At 61.0% G+C, this 17500-nt stretch overlaps 1 protein-coding gene across 1 annotated transcript in view; it reads right to left on the minus strand.

The window, feature by feature from the left end:
* LOC144600305 (gamma-aminobutyric acid receptor subunit alpha-3-like) overlaps nt 1-17500 on the minus strand; it is a 22676-nt gene that overhangs the window by 1226 nt on the left and 3950 nt on the right. The window contains 11 exon segments of the mRNA XM_078411873.1: nt 225-377; nt 1167-1230; nt 1232-1270; nt 1272-1312; nt 1545-1627; nt 1884-1983; nt 1986-2061; nt 2063-2104; nt 4507-4574; nt 6405-6526; nt 7601-7722. Of these exon segments, the coding sequence (XP_078267999.1) occupies nt 225-377; nt 1167-1230; nt 1232-1270; nt 1272-1312; nt 1545-1627; nt 1884-1983; nt 1986-2061; nt 2063-2104; nt 4507-4574; nt 6405-6526; nt 7601-7686 (874 nt within the window). The 5' untranslated portion in view covers nt 7687-7722.

The following is a 17500-nucleotide window of genomic DNA, read 5'->3' on the forward strand; positions in this document are numbered from 1 at the left end:
TACAGAGGGGGGAGGGGCGAGGAGGGGGTACAGAGTGGTGAGGGGGGGGGGTACAGAGGGGGGAGGGGCGATGAGGGGGTACAGAGGGGGGAGGGGCGATGAGGGGGTACAGAGGGGTGAGTGGTGAGGAGGGGGTACAGAGGGGTGAGTGGCGAGGAGGGGGTACAGAGGGGGGAGGGGCGATGAGGGGGGAGGGGGTACGGGGGGTAGACGGGGTAACTGACCAAAGACGGTACGTGCGGGCACGGATTCACGGTTGAGCCAGAATGACACCTGTGACAGGATGACGGTCATGATGCAGGGCAGGTAGGTCTGGATGACAAAGTAGCCGATCTTCCTCTTCAGGTGGAAGTGAGTCGTCATGACGATGTATTCACCTGGCGAGCAAAACAGACAGACGGACGGACAGACAGACAGTCATCCCACCGCCCAGACGGAGCAGCTGGGGAGGGGACGCGGGCAGTGGGGGGTGGGGGTGAGGGGGGTGGGGGGTGGGGGCGAGGGGGGTGGGGGCGAGGGGGGTGGGCGGGTGGGGGCGTGAGGGGTGGGCGTGAAGGGGGTGGGGGCGAGGGGGGTGGGGGCGAGGGGGTTGGGGGCGAGGGGGTTGGGCGTGAGGGGGGTGGGGGTTGGGGGCGAGGGGGTTGGGCGTGAGGGGGGTGGGGGCGAGGGGGTGGGGGCGAGGGGGTTGGGCGTGAGGGGGTGGGGGTTGGGGCGAGCGGGGTTGGGCGTGAGGGGGGTGGGGGCGAGGGGGTGGGGGCGAGGGGGTTGGGCGTGAGGGGGGTGGGCGTGAGGGGGGTGGGGGGCGAGGGGGGTGGGCGTGAGGGGGTGGGCGTGAGGGGGGTGGGGGGGCGAGGGGGGTGGGCGTGAGGGGGGTGGGGGGGCGAGGGAGTGGGGGGGCGAGGGGGTTGGGCGTGAGGGGGGTGGGCGCGAGGGGGGTGGGATCAGCAAGAGGTTCTGGCCTTTCTTCGGGTCGAGGGGGTAGTGGGGGACAATGAGGGGGAGCAAGTGGTCATTCCTCAGACCAGCGTGCGGGCAGTTGGGGGTGGGTCAGTGGGCAGGGGTCGGTGGGCAGGGGTCAGTGGGCAGGGTCGGTGGTTCACCGGGGGCAGTGGGCAGGGGTCGGTGGGCAGGGGTCAGTGGGCAGGGGTCAGGGGTCGGTGGCCCACCTGTGTTGGAGCGGATGACCTCAGTGCCCACGGTCTGGCCCAGGAGGTCGTATTGGTTGAGCCGGTGAGCCGTCCTCTGCCACCACCACCGAGTTGCCCTGACCGTCGTGTCCACACGTACATCACCTCTGAGTTGGTGTAGGCATCTGTGGCAAAGAGTGACCGTCAGACACCCGCACTTGACCCCCTGACCCATGACCCCTGACCCCATGACCCGTGATCCTCACCCCAAATCACGACCTTTACCCCTGAACCCCGAGCCCTGACCCTCACCCCCACCCATCAACAGAAGCCCGTGTGTCCACACCCCCATTGCAGACACTCCGTGACCCCCAATCCCCAGGTGGATACGCGTGACGGTGGACACGCCAGACTCACAGCTGCCGAACTTGAGTGGACACGCGTGTGCGTCCATGGGGGAAATCCTCCAGGTGCATCGACACTCGGCGTTGATGGTCAGCCTGGGGGCAGAGGGCAGAGGTCAGCCTGGGGCAGAGGTCAGGCAAGAGGCAGAGGGCAGAGGTCAGCCTGGGGGCAGAGTGAGGGCAGAGGTCAGCGGTCTGGGATCAGGATCGGGCATGGGGTCGGGGGTCAGGTGTCGGGGGGTGAGAGTTGGGGGTCAGGTGTCGGGGTCGGGGTCAGGGTGGGGTGTCGGGGGTCAGGGTTGGGGGGTCGGGGGTCAGGGTTGGGGGGTCGGGGATCAGGGTTGGGGGTCACCTCATGGTGTAGAGCAGGGTGCCGTTGTCCACCAGACGCAGCAGTTTGTTGGGAGTGGTCATGTTGTGGGCCACGGACTTCTTGCCGTTGTGGAAGAAGTGTCGGGGGTCCAGATCTTGCTGGCCAGCAGGTTGTTGAGCGGCAGAATCCGCATCGGACCCTGAACTTCAGACGCTTCCGTCCCGCCAGCTCTGGCGGAAAAACACGTCCACTGTATACTCCTGCCGGCCGGAGAGAGTGGTCAGTGTGGTTACCCCTCCCCAACCCAACCCCCCACCCTCCTCCCCACCCCCCACCCCTCCTCCGACCCAACCCCAACCCCCCACCCCTCCTCCCCACCCCCCACCCCTCCTCCCCACCCCCCACCCCTCCTCCCCAACCCCAACCCCCACCCCTCCTCACCACCCCCCACCCCTCCTCCCCAACCCCAACCCCCCACCCCTCCTCCCCACCCCCACCCACTCACCCCCAACCCCAACCCCCACCCCTCCTCCCCACCCCCCACCCTTCCTCCCCCAACCCCAACCCCCCACCCCTCCTCACCACCCCCACCCCCCCCACCCCAACCCCCCCCCCCCCCCCCACCCCCCCACCCCCCTCCCCACCCCCCCCTCCTCCCCAACCCCAACCCCCCACCCCTCCTCCCCACCCCACCCCACCCCCTCCCCTCCTCCCCACCCCCACCCCTCCTCCCCACCCCAACCCCTCCTCCCCACCCCCACCCTCCTCCCCACCCCCACCCCCCTCCCCCAACCCCAACCCCCCACCCCTCCTCCCACCCCCCACCCCTCCTCCCCAACCCCAACCCCCACCCCTCCTCACCACCCCCCACCCTCCTCCCCACCCAACCCCCCACCCTCCTCCCCACCCCCACCCACTCACCCCAACCCAACCCCCCACCCCTCCTCCCCACCCCCACCCCCCTCCCCCAACCCCAACCCCACCCCTCCTCCCACCCCCACCCCTCCTCCCCAACCCAACCCCCCACCCCTCTCCCACCCCAACCCCAACCCCCCACCCCTCCTCCCCACCCCCACCCCTCCTCCCCAACCCCAACCCCCCACCCCTCCTCCCCACCCCTCCTCCCCAACCCCAACCCCCCACCCTCCTCCCCACCCCACCCACTCACCCCCAACCCCAACCCCCCACCCCTCCTCCCCACCCCCCACCCTCCTCCCAACCCCAACCCCCACCCCTCCTCCCCACCCCCCACCCCTCCTCCCCAACCCCAACCCCCCACCCTCCTCCCCACCCCCCACCCCTCCTCCCCCAACCCCAACCCCCACCCCTCCTCCCCACCCCCCACCCCTCCTCCCCCAACCCCAACCCCCCACCCCTCCTCCCACCCCCCACCCCTCCTCTCCACCCCCCACCCCTCCTCCCCAACCCCAACCCCCCACCCCTCCTCACCACCCCCACCCCTCCTCCCCAACCCAACCCCCCACCCTCCTCCCACCCCCACCCACTCACCCCCAACCCCAACCCCCCACCCCTCCTCCCCACCCCCCACCCCTCCTCCCCCAACCCCAACCCCCCACCCCTCCTCCCCACCCCCACCCCTCCTCCCCAACCCCACCCCCCACCCCTCCTCCCCACCCCCACCCACTCACCCCCAACCCCAACCCCCCACCCCTCCTCCCCACCCCCCACCCCTCCTCCCCAACCCCAACCCCCCACCCCTCCTCCTCACCCCCACCCCTCCTCCCCAACCCCAACCCCCCACCCCTCCTCCCCACCCCCCACCCCTCCTCCCCCAACCCCAACCCCCCACCCTCCTCCCCACCCCCCACCCCTCCTCCCCCAACCCCAACCCCCCACCCCTCCTCCCCACCCCCACCCTCCTCCCCCAACCCCAACCCCCCACCCCTCCTCACCACCCCCCACCCCTCTCCCCAACCCAACCCCCCACCCCTCCTCCCCACCCCCACCCACTCACCCCCAACCCCAACCCCCCACCCCTCCTCCCCACCCCCCACCCCTCCTCCCCCAACCCCAACCCCCCACCCCTCCTCCCCACCCCCCACCCCTCCTCCCCAACCCCAACCCCCCACCCCTCCCCCACCCCCACCCCTCCTCCCCAACCCCCACCCCTCCTCCCACCCCCCACCCCTCCTCCCCCAACCCCAACCCCCCACCCTCCTCCCCACCCCCCACCCCTCCTCCCCAAACCCCAACCCCCCACCCCTCCTCCCCACCCACACCCCTCCTCCCCCAACCCCAACCCCCCACCCCTCCTCCCCACCCCCACCCCACCCACTCACCCCCACCCACTCACACCCCACCCCCATCACCCCCCACCCCCATCACCCCCCACCCCTCCTCCCCAACCCCAACCCCCCACCCCTCCTCCCCACCCCCCACCCCTCCTCCCCAACCCCAAACCCCCACCCCTCCTCCCCACCCCCACCCACTCACCCCCAACCCCAACCCCCCACCCCTCCTCCCCACCCCCCACCCCTCCTCCCCCACCCCAACCCCCCACCCCTCCTCCACACCCCCACCCACTCACCCCACCCCACCCCCACCCCACCCCACCCCCATCACCCCCACCCCCATCACCCCCCACCCCTCCTCCCCCACCTCCAACCCCAACTCCCCCACCCCCATCACCCCCCCCACTCACCATGTCTGTGTCAGACACGGGCCCAAAGCTGGTGACGTAGATGTCTGTCTTTACCTCGGTCACACTTTCTGTGGAGGGAGAGGAGGAGATGTAAACTCGAGACCCCACCCCACACTCCCCCCCCCACTCCCCCCCCCACTCCCCCCCACACTCCCCCCCCCCACTCCCCCTACTCTCCAACCCCCGTCCCCCACTCCCCAACAACCTACCCCCCACCCCCTCCCCCCACTCCACTCCCTCCCACTCCACTCCCTCCCACTCCACTCCCCTCCCCTCCCCCACTCCTCACCCCCACTCCCACTCCCCCACCTCACTCCTCCCCCCTCCCCCAGACCCTCCCTCAGATCCCTCCCCCACTCCCCCCAGACCCCTCCCCCAGACCCCTCCCCTGGGGGTGGAGCTGGGCCGGGCTGGGATTCTCTCGTTGGGGCCGTTGAGGGCGGGAGACGGGACCCACCGGGCGCTGACTGGTTTGTTGGTGGCTGAGGGTTGATGGGTCAGAGACCCGCACACCCGGCCCGGCCCGGCCAGCCCCACCCCCACCCCCACCCCACCCCCACCCCCAGCCCCACCCCCACCCCCAGCCCCACCCCAGCCCCAGCCCCACCTCCAGCCCCCACCCCCAGCCCCAGCCCCACCCCCAGCCCCACCCCCACCTCCAGCCCCACCCCCACCCCCACCCCCACCCCCAGCCCCACCCCCACCTCCAGCCCCACCCCCAGCCCCACCCCCAGCCCCACCCCCAGCCCCACCCCCACCCCCAGCCCCACTCCCACCCCCAGCCCACCATTAGCTCCACCCCCAGCCCCACCCCCACCTCCAGCTCCACCCCCAGCCCCAGCCCCACCCCCAGCCCCACCCCCACCCCCAGCCCCAGCCCCACCCCCACCCCCAGCCCCACCCCCAGCCCCACCCTTAGCTCCAGCCCCAGCCCCACCCTTAGCTCCACCCCCAGCCCACCTCCAGCCCCACCCCCAGCCCCAGCCCCAGCCCCAGCCCCAGCCCCACCCTTAGCTCCACCCCCAGCCCCACCTCCAGCCCACCCCCAGCCCCAGCCCCACCCCCAGCCCCAGCCCCACCCTTAGCTCCACCCCAGCCCCACCTCCAGCCCCACCCCCACCCCCAGCCCCACCCCCAGCCCCACCCCCAGCCCCACCCCCACCCCCAGCCCCAGCCCACCCTTAGCTCCACCCCCAGCCCCACCCTCAGCTCCATCCCAGCCCCAGCCCCACCCCAGCCCCAGCCCCACCCCCAGCCCCACCCCCAGCCCACCCCCAGCCCCACCCCCAGCCCCACCCCCAGCCCCACCCCCAGCCCCACCCCACCCTCAGCTCCATCCCCAGCCCCCACCCCCAGCCCCACCCTCAGCTCCATCCCAGCCCCAGCCCCCAGCCCCACCCCCAGCCCCACCCTCAGCTCCATCCCCACCCCCAGCCCCCACCCCAGCCCCACCCCCACCCCCAGCTCCACCCTCAGCTCCATCCCCAGCCCCAGCCCCCACCCCCAGCTCCACCCCCAGCCCCACCTCAGCTCCACCCCCAGCCCCACCCTCAGCTCCATCCCCAGCCCAGCCCCCAACCCCCACCTCCCGCCCACCCCTCCCCCACACCCCCTCCCCAACCCGGCTGGGGGTGGCCGGGCTGGGGGGTGGGGCTGGGGGGACTGTGGGGGAGGGGGTGTGGGGAGGGGGGACTGTGGGGAGGGGGTGTGGGGAGGGGGGGACTGTGGGGGAGGGGGTGTGGGGAGGGGGGACTGTGGGGGAGGGGGTGTGGGGGCAGGGGTGTGGGGAGGGGGGGACTGTGGGGAGGGGTGTGGGAGGGGGGACTGTGGGGGAGGGGGTGTGGGGAGGGGGGGACTGTGGGGGAGGGGGTTCGCGCTCTCCGGCCGCTGACCGCTACCTCCCAGGCCGGGCCGTAGCCGGTTGTCGTAACCGTCCAAGAGGCCGTCGAGGATCCTGGTGAAGATGGTAATGTTGTCCTTGCCGTCGGTGGGCACCGGCCGCGCGTGCTTCTTGGAGAACCTGCAACCGCAAACCCAGCGGCAATGTCCAGCGGTCAGTGGTCAGCGGTCAGTGGTCAGCGGTCAGCGGTCAGTGGGCAGTGGTCAGCGGCCGGGCCCCGCGGGGGGGGGAGGGGGCTCATCAGTCGCCACAGGCCCATTGTACGAGCACAGATCTCTCCCCCCCCCTCTCACCCCCCCCTCTCACCCCCCCCCCTCTCACCCCCCCCCCCTCACCCCCCACCTCCGGGCAGTGAAGAAAGCCAATGGAATGTTGGCCTTCATAACAAGAGGAGTTGAGTATAGGAGCAAAGAGGTCCTTCTGCAGTTGTACAGGGCCCTGGTGAGACCGCACCTGGAGTACTGTGTGCAGTTTTGGTCTCCAAATTTGAGGAAGGATATTCTTGCTATTGAGGGCGTGCAGCGTAGGTTCACTAGGTTAATTCCCGGAATGGCGGGACTGTCGTATGTTGAAAGACTGGAGCGACTAGGCTTGTATACACTGGAATTTAGAAGGATGAGAGGAGATCTTATCGAAACGTATAAGATTATTAAGGGGTTGGACACGTTAGAGGCAGGAAACATGTTCCCAATGTTGGGGGAGTCCAGAACCAGGGCCACAGTTAAGAATAAGGGGTCGGCCATTTAGAACTGAGATGAGGAAAAACCTTTTCAGTCAGAGAGTTGTGAATCTGTGGAATTCTCTGCCTCAGAAGGCAGTGGAAGCTAATTCTCTGAATGCATTCAAGAGAGAGCTAGATAGAGCTCTTAAGGATAGCGAGTCAGGGGGTATGGGGAGAAGGCAGGAACGGGGTACTGATTGAGAATGATCAGCCATGATCACATTGAATGGTGGTGCTGGCTCGAAGGGCCGAATGGCCTCCTCCTGCACCTATTGTCTATTGTCCTCATCCTCCTGTGCTCCATGGGTTGGAGTCCCAGCCTCTCTCTCCCTGTAGTTCTGGCCCTCGGGTCCTGGCAACATCCTCGTCAATCTTCTCTGGGGGTTAGTGACATCCTCGCACAAGAAGGTGAAGAGGAATGGTGGGGTTCATCCCACGGGCTGTGGTTACGGTGAGCTGGTGTGGCCACTTACCCATGGACAGTCAGGCAGGTCCTGGACAAGAGCACGATCAGGAGCGAACCTGTAGACAACAAGAAGGCCAGAATGTGTGCGGCCATGGCCCACCTGGCATCCAGTCCCAGTCCTAGTGGCACCTGCAGTGACCAGACACAGAGAGATGGTCAGCCTGGCATCCAGTCCCAGTCCCAGTGGCACCTGCAGTGACCAGACACAGAGAGATGGTCAGCCTGGCATCCAGTCCCAGTCCCAGTGGCACCTGCAGTGACTGGACACGGAGAGATGGTCAGTGGAGGATGAAGGATGAAGGAGATCAACCCTGCCTCCCCTCCACATGCCACCCCTCCATCTGCCACCCTCATGTGCCACCCCTCATCTGCCACCCCTCCACATGCCACCCCTCCATCTGCCACCCCTCACGTGCCACCCCTCATCTGCCACCCCTCCACATGCCACCCCTCCACGTGCCACCCCTCATGTGCCACCCCTCATCTGCCACCCCTCCACATGCCACCCCTCCACGTGCCACCCCTCATGTGCCACCCGTGGCGATGTGCAAAGTAGTTTGTGATTGCAAATGTTCTCCTGCAATTGTTCATTTTTAATTTGGGTTCACAGCGAGTCGTTGGTTCACAGCGAGTCGTTGGTTCACAGCGAGTCGTTGGTTCACAGCGAGTCGTTGGTTCACAGCGAGTCGTTGGTTCACAGCGAGTCGTTGGTTCACAGCGAGTCGTTGGTTCACAGCGAGTCGTTGGTTCACAGCGAGTCGTTGGTTCACAGCGAGTCGTTGGTTCACAGCGAGTCGTTGGTTCACAGCGAGTCGTTGGTTCACAGCGAGTCGTTGGTTCACAGCGAGTCGTTGGTTCACAGCGAGTCGTTGGTTCACAGCGAGTCGTTGGTTCACAGCGAGTCGTTGGTTCACAGCGAGTCGTTGGTTCACAGCCGACTGAGTTTCAATTTGTTGGGCTGGTTATCGCCTCCAACCCTAATTAGCACAGCCCCGTTCCTGTGCATCGCTCTGTTCACTCTCCTCTCTAAACCTTCCACCTCGGCAAAGCACCGTGACATTTTACAGGCAGACGCAAGGAACTGCAGTGAACCACAATGTGCTGGGAGCAGTCTGAAGACAGGTCCCAACCTGAAACGTCACCTATCCATGTTCTCCACAGATGCTGCCTGACCCACTGAGTTACTCCAGCACTCTGTGAAACGTCACCTCTGTCAGTGGTTCACCAACTTCCTGACGGACAGGAAGCAGCATGTGAGGCTGGGAAAGCACATCTCAGACCCGCAGACCCTCAGCATAGGAGCACCGCAAGGCTGCGTACTCTCCCCTCTCCTTTACTCTCTCTACACCAACGATTGCACCTCCACACACTCCTCTGTCAAGCTCCTCAAGTTTGCGGATGACACTACCCTGATTGGACTGATCCAGGATGGGGAGGAATCTGCCTACAGAGGGGAAGTGACACAGCTGGCGTCCTGGTGCCATCGCAACAACCTGAAGCTCAATGCTCCCAAGACAGTGGAACTAATTGTAGACTTTAGGAGAGCTCCCCCTCCCCTCCCCCACTCACCATCAACAACACCATAGTCACATCTGTGGAGTCATTTACGTTCCTTGGAACCATCATCTCCAGGGACCTTAAATGGGGGGCCACCATCGACTCCACAGTCAAAAAGGCCCAACAGAGGATGTACTTCCTGCGGCAACTGAAGAAACACAATCTGCCACAGGCAATGATGGTCCAATTCTATACTGCCATCATTGAGTCCGTCCTCACCTTCTCCATCATGGTCTGGTTTGGCTCAGCCACCAAGAACGACATCCGGAGGCTGCAACGGATCGTTCGCACAGCTGAGAAGGTTGTTGGCTGCAACCTTCCCCCCATTGACGAACCGTACACTGCAAGGACCAGGAAGCGAGCGGGCAAGATCATCTCTGACCCCTCTCACCCTGGCCACAAACTCTTTGAAGCATTTCCCTCTGGAAGGCGACTCCGGACTGTCAAAGCAGCCACAGCCAGACATAAAAACAGCTTTGTTCCACGAGTGGTAGCTCTACTCAATAACCAAAGTCTGGAGTCTCTTTTTTGCTCTGGTTTATTTCCACCCACATGTTTAGACCGTGATGTTGTATCCTTATTGTTTTGATGTGTTTATGCTTTATTCTTAATTGTTAACTGTATGTTTGTGTTGATATTTGTGAGCGGAGCACCAAGGCACATTCCTTGTATCTGCACATACTTGGCCAATAAACTTATTCATTCATTCATTCATTCATTCTGTGAAACGTCACCTATCCATGTTCTCCACAGATGCTGCCTGACCCACTGAGTTACTCCAGCACACTGTGAAGCGCCACCTATCCATGTTCTCCACAGATGCTGCCTGACCCACTGAGTTACTCCAGCACTCTGTGAAACGTCACCTATCCATGTTCTCCACAGATGCTGCCTGACCCGCTGAGTTACTCCAGCACACTGTGTCTTTCTCCGTTTGGCTCCTCTATTTAACATGACAGGTGTTGCAGGTGTGTCCAGGCTCACACCGTGACAGGTGTTGCAGGTGTGTCCAGGCTCACACCGTGACAGGTGTTGCAGGTGTGTCCAGGCTCACACCGTGACAGGTTTTGCAGGTGTGTCCAGGCTCACACTGTGACAGGTGTTGCAGGTGTGTCCAGGCTCACACCGTGACAGGTGTAGTTGCAGGTGTGTCCAGGCTCACACTGTGACAGGTGTAGTTGCAGGTGTGTCCAGGCTCACACTGTGACAGGTGTAGTTGCAGGTGTGTCCAGGCTCACATCTTGGGGCAAGGCCAACTTTATGGGTTGGAGACCGGAACACACTCATTGTTAGACAGTGAAGGAACGTCAGGAAAGCGGGATGTTTCTAACCATGTGCTGACAGGAGCTCAGGTCATGCATGTTCCTGTTAGAGTGAAGGGCAAGGCAGGTGGGTGTAAGGAAGCTGGGGACAGGTACAGGCAGCTGGGATCGTGTACACCTGGGGCAGGTACAGGCACTGGGATCGTGTACACCTGGGGACAGGTACAGGCACTGGGATCATGTACACCTGGGGCAGGTACAGGCACTGGCATCATGTACACCTGGGGCAGGTACAGGCACTGGGATCGTGTACACCTGGGGCAGGTACAGGCACTGGGATCGTGTACACCTGGGGCAGGTACAGGCACTGGGATCGTGTACACCTGGGGCAGGTACAGGCACTGGCATCATGTACACCTGGGGCAGGTACAGGCACTGGGATCAAGTGTATCGCTGGTGGAATTTTAGGAACTGAGGAACAAAGTAAAAAAGGATATCAGGAGGGCAAAAAGGCAAGTACCCGTTGGCACAGCTGTAGATGTGGATGTGGGCACAGCTGTAGATGTGGATGTGGATGTGGGCACAGCTGTGGATGTGGATGTGGATGTGGATGTGGATGTGGATGTGGGCACAGCTGTAGATGTGGATGTAGATGTGGATGTGGGCACAGCTGTAGATGTAGATGTGGATGTGGATGTGGGCACAGCTGTAGATGTGGATGTGGGCACAGCTGTGGATGTGGATGTGGGCACAGCTGTAGATGTAGATGTGGATGTGGGCACAGCTGTGGATGTGGATGTGGATGTGGGCACAGCTGTGGATGTGGATGTGGATGTGGGCACAGCTGTAGATGTGGATGTGGGCACAGCTGTAGATGTGGATATGGGCACAGCTGTAGATGTGGATGTGGGCACAGCTGTAGATGTGGATGTGGGCACAGCTGTAGATGTGGATGTGGATGTGGATGTGGATGTGGATGTGGGCACAGCTGTAGATGTGGATGTAGATGTGGATGTGGGCACAGCTGTAGATGTGGATGTGGGCACAGCTGTAGATGTGGATGTGGGCACAGCTGTAGATGTGGATGTGGATGTGGATGTGGGCACAGCTGTAGATGTGGATGTGGGCACAGCTGTAGATGTGGATATGGGCACAGCTGTAGATGTGGATGTGGGCACAGCTGTAGATGTGGATGTGGGCACAGCTGTAGATGTGGATGTGGGCACAGCTGTAGATGTGGATGTGGGCACAGCTGTAGATGTGGATGTGGGCAGAGCTGTAGATGTGAATGTGGGCAGAGCTGTAGATGTTGTACACATGGACTTCAGAAAGGCATTCGACAAGGCTCCGCATGGTAGGCTGTTCTGGAAAGTTAGATCGCATGGGATCCAGGGAGGAATAGCTGAATAGATAGCTAATCAGCTTTGTGGAAGGAAGCAGAGGGTGATGGTGGAAGGTTGCGCCTCAGACTGGAAGCCTGTGACTAGTGGTGGGCCTCAGGGTTCGGTGTTGGGCCCGTTACTGTTTGTCATCTACATCAGTGATTTGGATGAGAACAGAAAGGGCAAGATTAGCAAGTTTGCTGATGATACAAAAGTGAGTGGTTTTACAGCTAGTGAGGATAATTGTGAAAGATTGCAGCAGGTTCTGGATCAATTGGCCAGGTGGGCGGAGGAATGGTTGATGGAATTTAACACAGAGAAGTACAAGGTACATTTTGGGATGTCTAACATGGGCAGGACCTACACGGGGAATGGTGGGCCTCTGGGTAGTGTTGTAGATAGAGGCATTATGAGGAGAGTGTGGTTGAGAGGGAAAGGTAGATCAGCCATAATTGAATGGAGGAGTAGACTCGATGGGTCCTGTGACTTACGACCAACCTATGAGTACAGGTACCTAGTCCCTTGAAAGTGGACTCTCAGGTAGAGAGGGTGGCCAAGAAGGCATTTGGCACATTGGCCTCCATTGTTCAGAGTATTGAGTATGGAGGTTGGGAGATTATATTACAGTTGTACACGACATTGGTGAGGCCACATTTAGAGAATTGTGTTCCGTTTTGTCCACCCTGTTATAGGAAAGATGTAAACCTAGGCATGGCGCAGAGAAGATTTATGAGGATGTGAGCTATCGGGAGAGGTTGAACAGGCTGGGTCTCTATTCCTTGGAGCGCAAGAGAATGAGGGGTGATCTTATAGCAGATCATGAGAGGAATAGATCGGGTAGATGCACAGTCTTTTACTCAGAATCAAGAATCAGAGGACATAGATTTGAGTGGGAACAGGAACCTGAAGGGCAACTTTTTTTGCAGAAAGGTTGTAGGTGAACGGAACGAGCGGCCAGAGGAGGTAGCTGAGGCCCTATCACGATGTTTCAAAAATATTTGGACAAGTACATGGATAAGATAGGTTTAGAAGCATATGGGCCAAACGCGGGCAGGTGGGATTAGTGTAGATGGGGCATGTTGATCGGTGTGGGCAGGTGGGATTAGTGTAGATGGGGCATGTTGGCCAGTGTGGGACTAGTGTAGATGGGGCATGTTGATCGGTGTGGGCAGGTGGGATTAGTGTAGATGGGGCGTGTTGGTCGTTGTGGGCTGGTGGGACTAGTGTTGATGGGGCATGTTGGTCGTTGTGGGCTGGTGGGACTAGTGTAGATGGGGCATGTTGGTCGTTGTGGGCTGGTGGGACTAGTGTTGATGGGGCATGTTAGTCAGTGTGGACTGGTGGGACCAGTGTAGATGGGGCATGCTGGCCGGTGTGGGCAGGTGGGACAGGTGTAGATGGGGCATATTGGTCGGTGTGGGCAGGTGGTACTAGTGTAGATGGGGCATGTTGGTCGGTGTGGGCAGGTGGGACTAGTGTAGATGGGGCTTGTTGGCCGGTGTAGGCAGGTGGGATCAGTGTAGATGGGGCATGATGGCCGGTGTGGGACGTGTAGATGGGGCATGTTGGCCAGTGTGGGACTAGTGTAGATGGGGCATGTTGGTCGGTGTGGGACTAGTGTAGATGGGGCATGTTGGTCGGTGTGGGCAGGTGGGACTAGTGTAGATGGGGCATGTTGGTCGGTGTGGGCATGTGGGACTAGTGTAGATGGGGCATGTTGGTCGGTGTGGGCAGGTGGGACTAGTGTAGATGGGGCATGTTGGCCGGTGTGAGCAGGTGGGACTAGTGTAGATGGGGCATGTTGGTTGGTGTGGGCAGGTGGGACTAGTGTAGATGGGGCATGTTGGTCGGTGTGGGCAGGTGGGACTAGTGTAGATGGGGCATGTTGGTCGATGTGGGCAGGTGGGACCAGTGTAGATGGGGCATGTTGGCCGGTGTGGGCAGGTGGGACTTGAGTAGATGGGGCATGTTGGTCGTTGTGGGACTAGAGTGTCGATGGGGCATGTTGGTCGGTGTGGGACTAGTGTAGATGGGGCATGTTGGTCGGTGTGGGCAGGTGGGACTAGTGCAGATGGGGCATGTTGGCCGGTGTGGGACTAGAGTGTCGATGGGGCATGTTGGTCGGTGTAGGACTAGTGTAGATGGGGAATGTTGGCCGGTGTGGGCAGGTGGGACTAGTGTAGATGGGGCATGTTGGTCGGTGTGGGCAGGTGGGACTAGTGTAGATGGGGCATGTTGGCCATTGTTGTTGGATTAGTGTCGATGGGGCATGTTGGTCAGCATTAACAAGTTGAACCAAAGGGCCCGTTCATAAATTCATCAGTTGTACGAGCAGAATGAGGCCATTCAGCCCATCAAGTCTACTCCATCATTCAATCATGGCTGATCTATCTCTCCCTCCTAACCCCATTCTTTGATTTGTCATTTTCACACCTCATCCCTCCATTTCTCTAGACTTCCTCTCCCGACTCTCAGTCTGAAGAAGGGTCTCGTCCCAAATCGTCACCCGTTCCTTCTCTTCAGAGATGCTGCCTGTCCTGCTTAAGTCACTCCAGCATTTTGTGTCTATCTTTGGTGTAAACCAGCATCTGCAGTTCCTTGCATCACACAATGTAGCCATGTTAAACATATACCAAGAGTGAACCATGTTAAATGTACACCGGCAGTGTAGCCAGGCCAAGGATACAGCAGCAGTGGATATTTAAAGGGCAGCTTCCAGACCACAGATCTCTCGGGTAGAGAATTCCAAAGAATCAGCATCGCCTGTATCTGGAAGAGCCCACACATGGAGGCAGATGTGCCGGTAGTCTTAACACACGTAAAGGTTCATAAATCCACGGAATCTGATCAGGAGGATCTGAGGACATTGTGGGAAGCTCGGGGAGAAATGGTGAGGCCCTGGCTGAGATACCTGTACCATCAGTGGCATGGACACGATACCAGGACACTGGAGGACCATTCATGTTGCACCTCTGTTTAACAAAGGCTGCAAAGAAAAACCTGGCCACAACATGCCGGTGAGTTCGAGGTGCTGGGTGAGTTACTGCTGAGGGGGCCTCTGAAAAGGCAAAGTGTGATGTGGGATTGTGGGCATAAGTGTAGACGGGGCAGTCACTGATGAAGGCAGTGTGGGAGATTGGATATAATATGATATTGGTTTGAAGGTAAAGATGGTGACTGGTCAGACCAGGGACCTGTCACCAGTGGAGACCAGTGTTTGCTGCTTTTACATTTACCATTGAGATATGAATGTAGGTGACGTGGTTAGTAATATTGCAGGACCTCACTAAAATTAGCCCTTGTGTGATCGAGGGCAGGAGATGGAGGGGCAACATCTGGCCTGATGTAACAGTGTGGGGTGGAGGGGCAACATCTGGCCTGGTGTAACAGTGTGGGAGGGGCAACATCTGGCCTGGTGTAACAGTGTGAGAGGGGCAACATCTGGCCTGGTGTAACAGTGTGGGAGGGGCAACATCTGGCCTGATGTAACAGTGGGGTGGAGGGGCAACATCTGGCCTGATGTAACAGTGTGGGAGGGGCAACATCTGGCCTGGTGTAACAGTGTGGGAAGGGCAACATCTGGCCTGATGTGACAGTGTGGGGTGGAGGGGCAACATGTGGCCTGGTGTAACTGTGGGGTGGAGGGGCAACATCTGGCCTGATGTAACAGTGGGGTGGAGGGGCAACATCTGGCCTGATGTAACAGTGTGGGGTGGAGGGGCAACATCTGGCCTGATGTAACAGTGTGGGAAGGGCAACATCTGGCCTGATGTAACAGTGTGGGAAGGGCAACATCTGGCCTGAAGTGACAGTGTGGGGTGGAGGGGTAACATCTGGTCCAATGTGACAGTGTGGGATGGAGGGGTAACATCTGGTCCAATGTGACAGTGTGGGATGGAGGGGCAGCATCTGACCTGATGTAATAGTGTGGGGTGTAGGGGCAACATCTGTCCTGGTGTGACAGTGCGTGGAGGGGCAACATCTGTCCTGGTGTGACAGTGCGTGGAGGGGCAACATCTGGCCTGATGTGACAGTGTGTGGAGGGGCAACATCTGTCCTGGTGTGACAGTGCAGGGGCAACATCTGGCCTGATGTGACAGTGTGAGGTGGAGTGGCAAATCTGTCCTGGTGACAGTGTGGGGGGCAACATCTGCCCTGGTGTGATAGTGTGGGGGGAGGAGCAACATCTGGCCTGGTGTGACAGTGTGTGGGGGGAAACATCTGGCCTGATGTGACACTGGGGGGTAACATCTGGCCTGGTGTGGCAGTGTGGGGTGGAGGAGCAACATCCATCCTGGTGTGACAGTGTGGGGTGGAGTAGCAACATCTGGCCCGATGTGACCGTGGTGGGGGAGCAACATTTGGCCTGATGTGACAGTGTGGGGTGGAGTGGCAACATCTGGCCTGGTGTGACAGTGGGGGGACAACATCTGGCCTGGTGTGACAGTGGGGTGGCATCATCTGGCCTGATGTGACAGTGGTAAGGGGGCATCATCTGGCCTGATGTGACAGTGGGGTGCAACATCTGGCCTGGTGTGATAGTGGTAGGGGGCAACATCTGGCCTGGTGTGACCGTGGTAGGGGGACTACATCTGGCCTGGTGTGACAGTGGGGTGGCATCATCTGGCCTGATGTGACAGTGGTAGGGGGGCAACATCTGGCCTGATGTGACAGTGGTAGGGGGCAACATCTGGCCTGATGTGACAGTGGGGGGGCAACATCTGGCCTGGTGTGACAGCGGTAGGGTGGGCAACATCTGGCCTGGTGACAGTGGTAGGGGGCAACATCTGGCCTGATGTGACAGTGGTAGGGGGGCAACATCTGGCCTGGCGTGACAGCCATAGGGTGGGCAACATCTGGCCTGGTGACAGTGGTAGGGGGCAACATCTGGCCTGATGTGACAGTGGTAGGGGGGCAACATCTGGCCTGATGTGACAGTGGTAGGGGGCAACATCTGGTCTGATGTGACAGTGGTAGGGGGGCAACAACTGGCCTGATGTGACAGTGGGTGGGGAACATCTGGCCTGATGTGACAGTGGGGGGGCAACATCTGGCCTGTTGTGACAGTGTCCACACACTGTGCTGCTGCTCTTCATGAGAGCGCATTGTCGGAGTGGATGACGGATGGTATTCCAGATGTTGGCGTGCGCTGGTGAACATGTGGCCACTGGTGAACATGTGGCCGCTGGACACAGAGATCTCTCTCTCTGCTCCATTGGCCAGGGGCGGCCGAGCGTGTGCCTGGCACGTAACAACTCTTCTGGGATCAACAAATAATTCCACCGTGGTGGTCGTGTCCACTGACAAGATTGATTCTGTTGCCAAGGAGAAGCCTCGTCCTGGGGCTGTGGAGGGCAAGGAGATGCTAGCAGCTCAGGCCGCGGCTCACTGGCCAGTCGGTGGGTTAGGGTCAGGTGGCGATCATGTTGGTAGGTTAGGCCATGATGTTGTAGGTTAGGTTGCTATGATGTTCAGTGCTGGCAGCCAGCGTCTGTACCGGGCTGCAAGGGATCAGACAGCCAAGCCAAGTCAAGCCAAGCCAAGCCAAGCCAAGCCAAGCCAGGCCAAGCCAAGCCAGGCCAAGCCAGGGTGGGTGAAATGCAGAGGAACACACATGTGCAGCAGACACACACAGGCTGTGTTTCCTCACCATTAACCCTTCCCCACCAATCCTCCTTCCTGCAGACATGGCAGTCTCATGTTTAC

Source organism: Rhinoraja longicauda, chromosome 15 (assembly GCF_053455715.1).
Source record: "Rhinoraja longicauda isolate Sanriku21f chromosome 15, sRhiLon1.1, whole genome shotgun sequence".
NCBI lineage: Eukaryota > Metazoa > Chordata > Chondrichthyes > Rajiformes > Arhynchobatidae > Rhinoraja > Rhinoraja longicauda.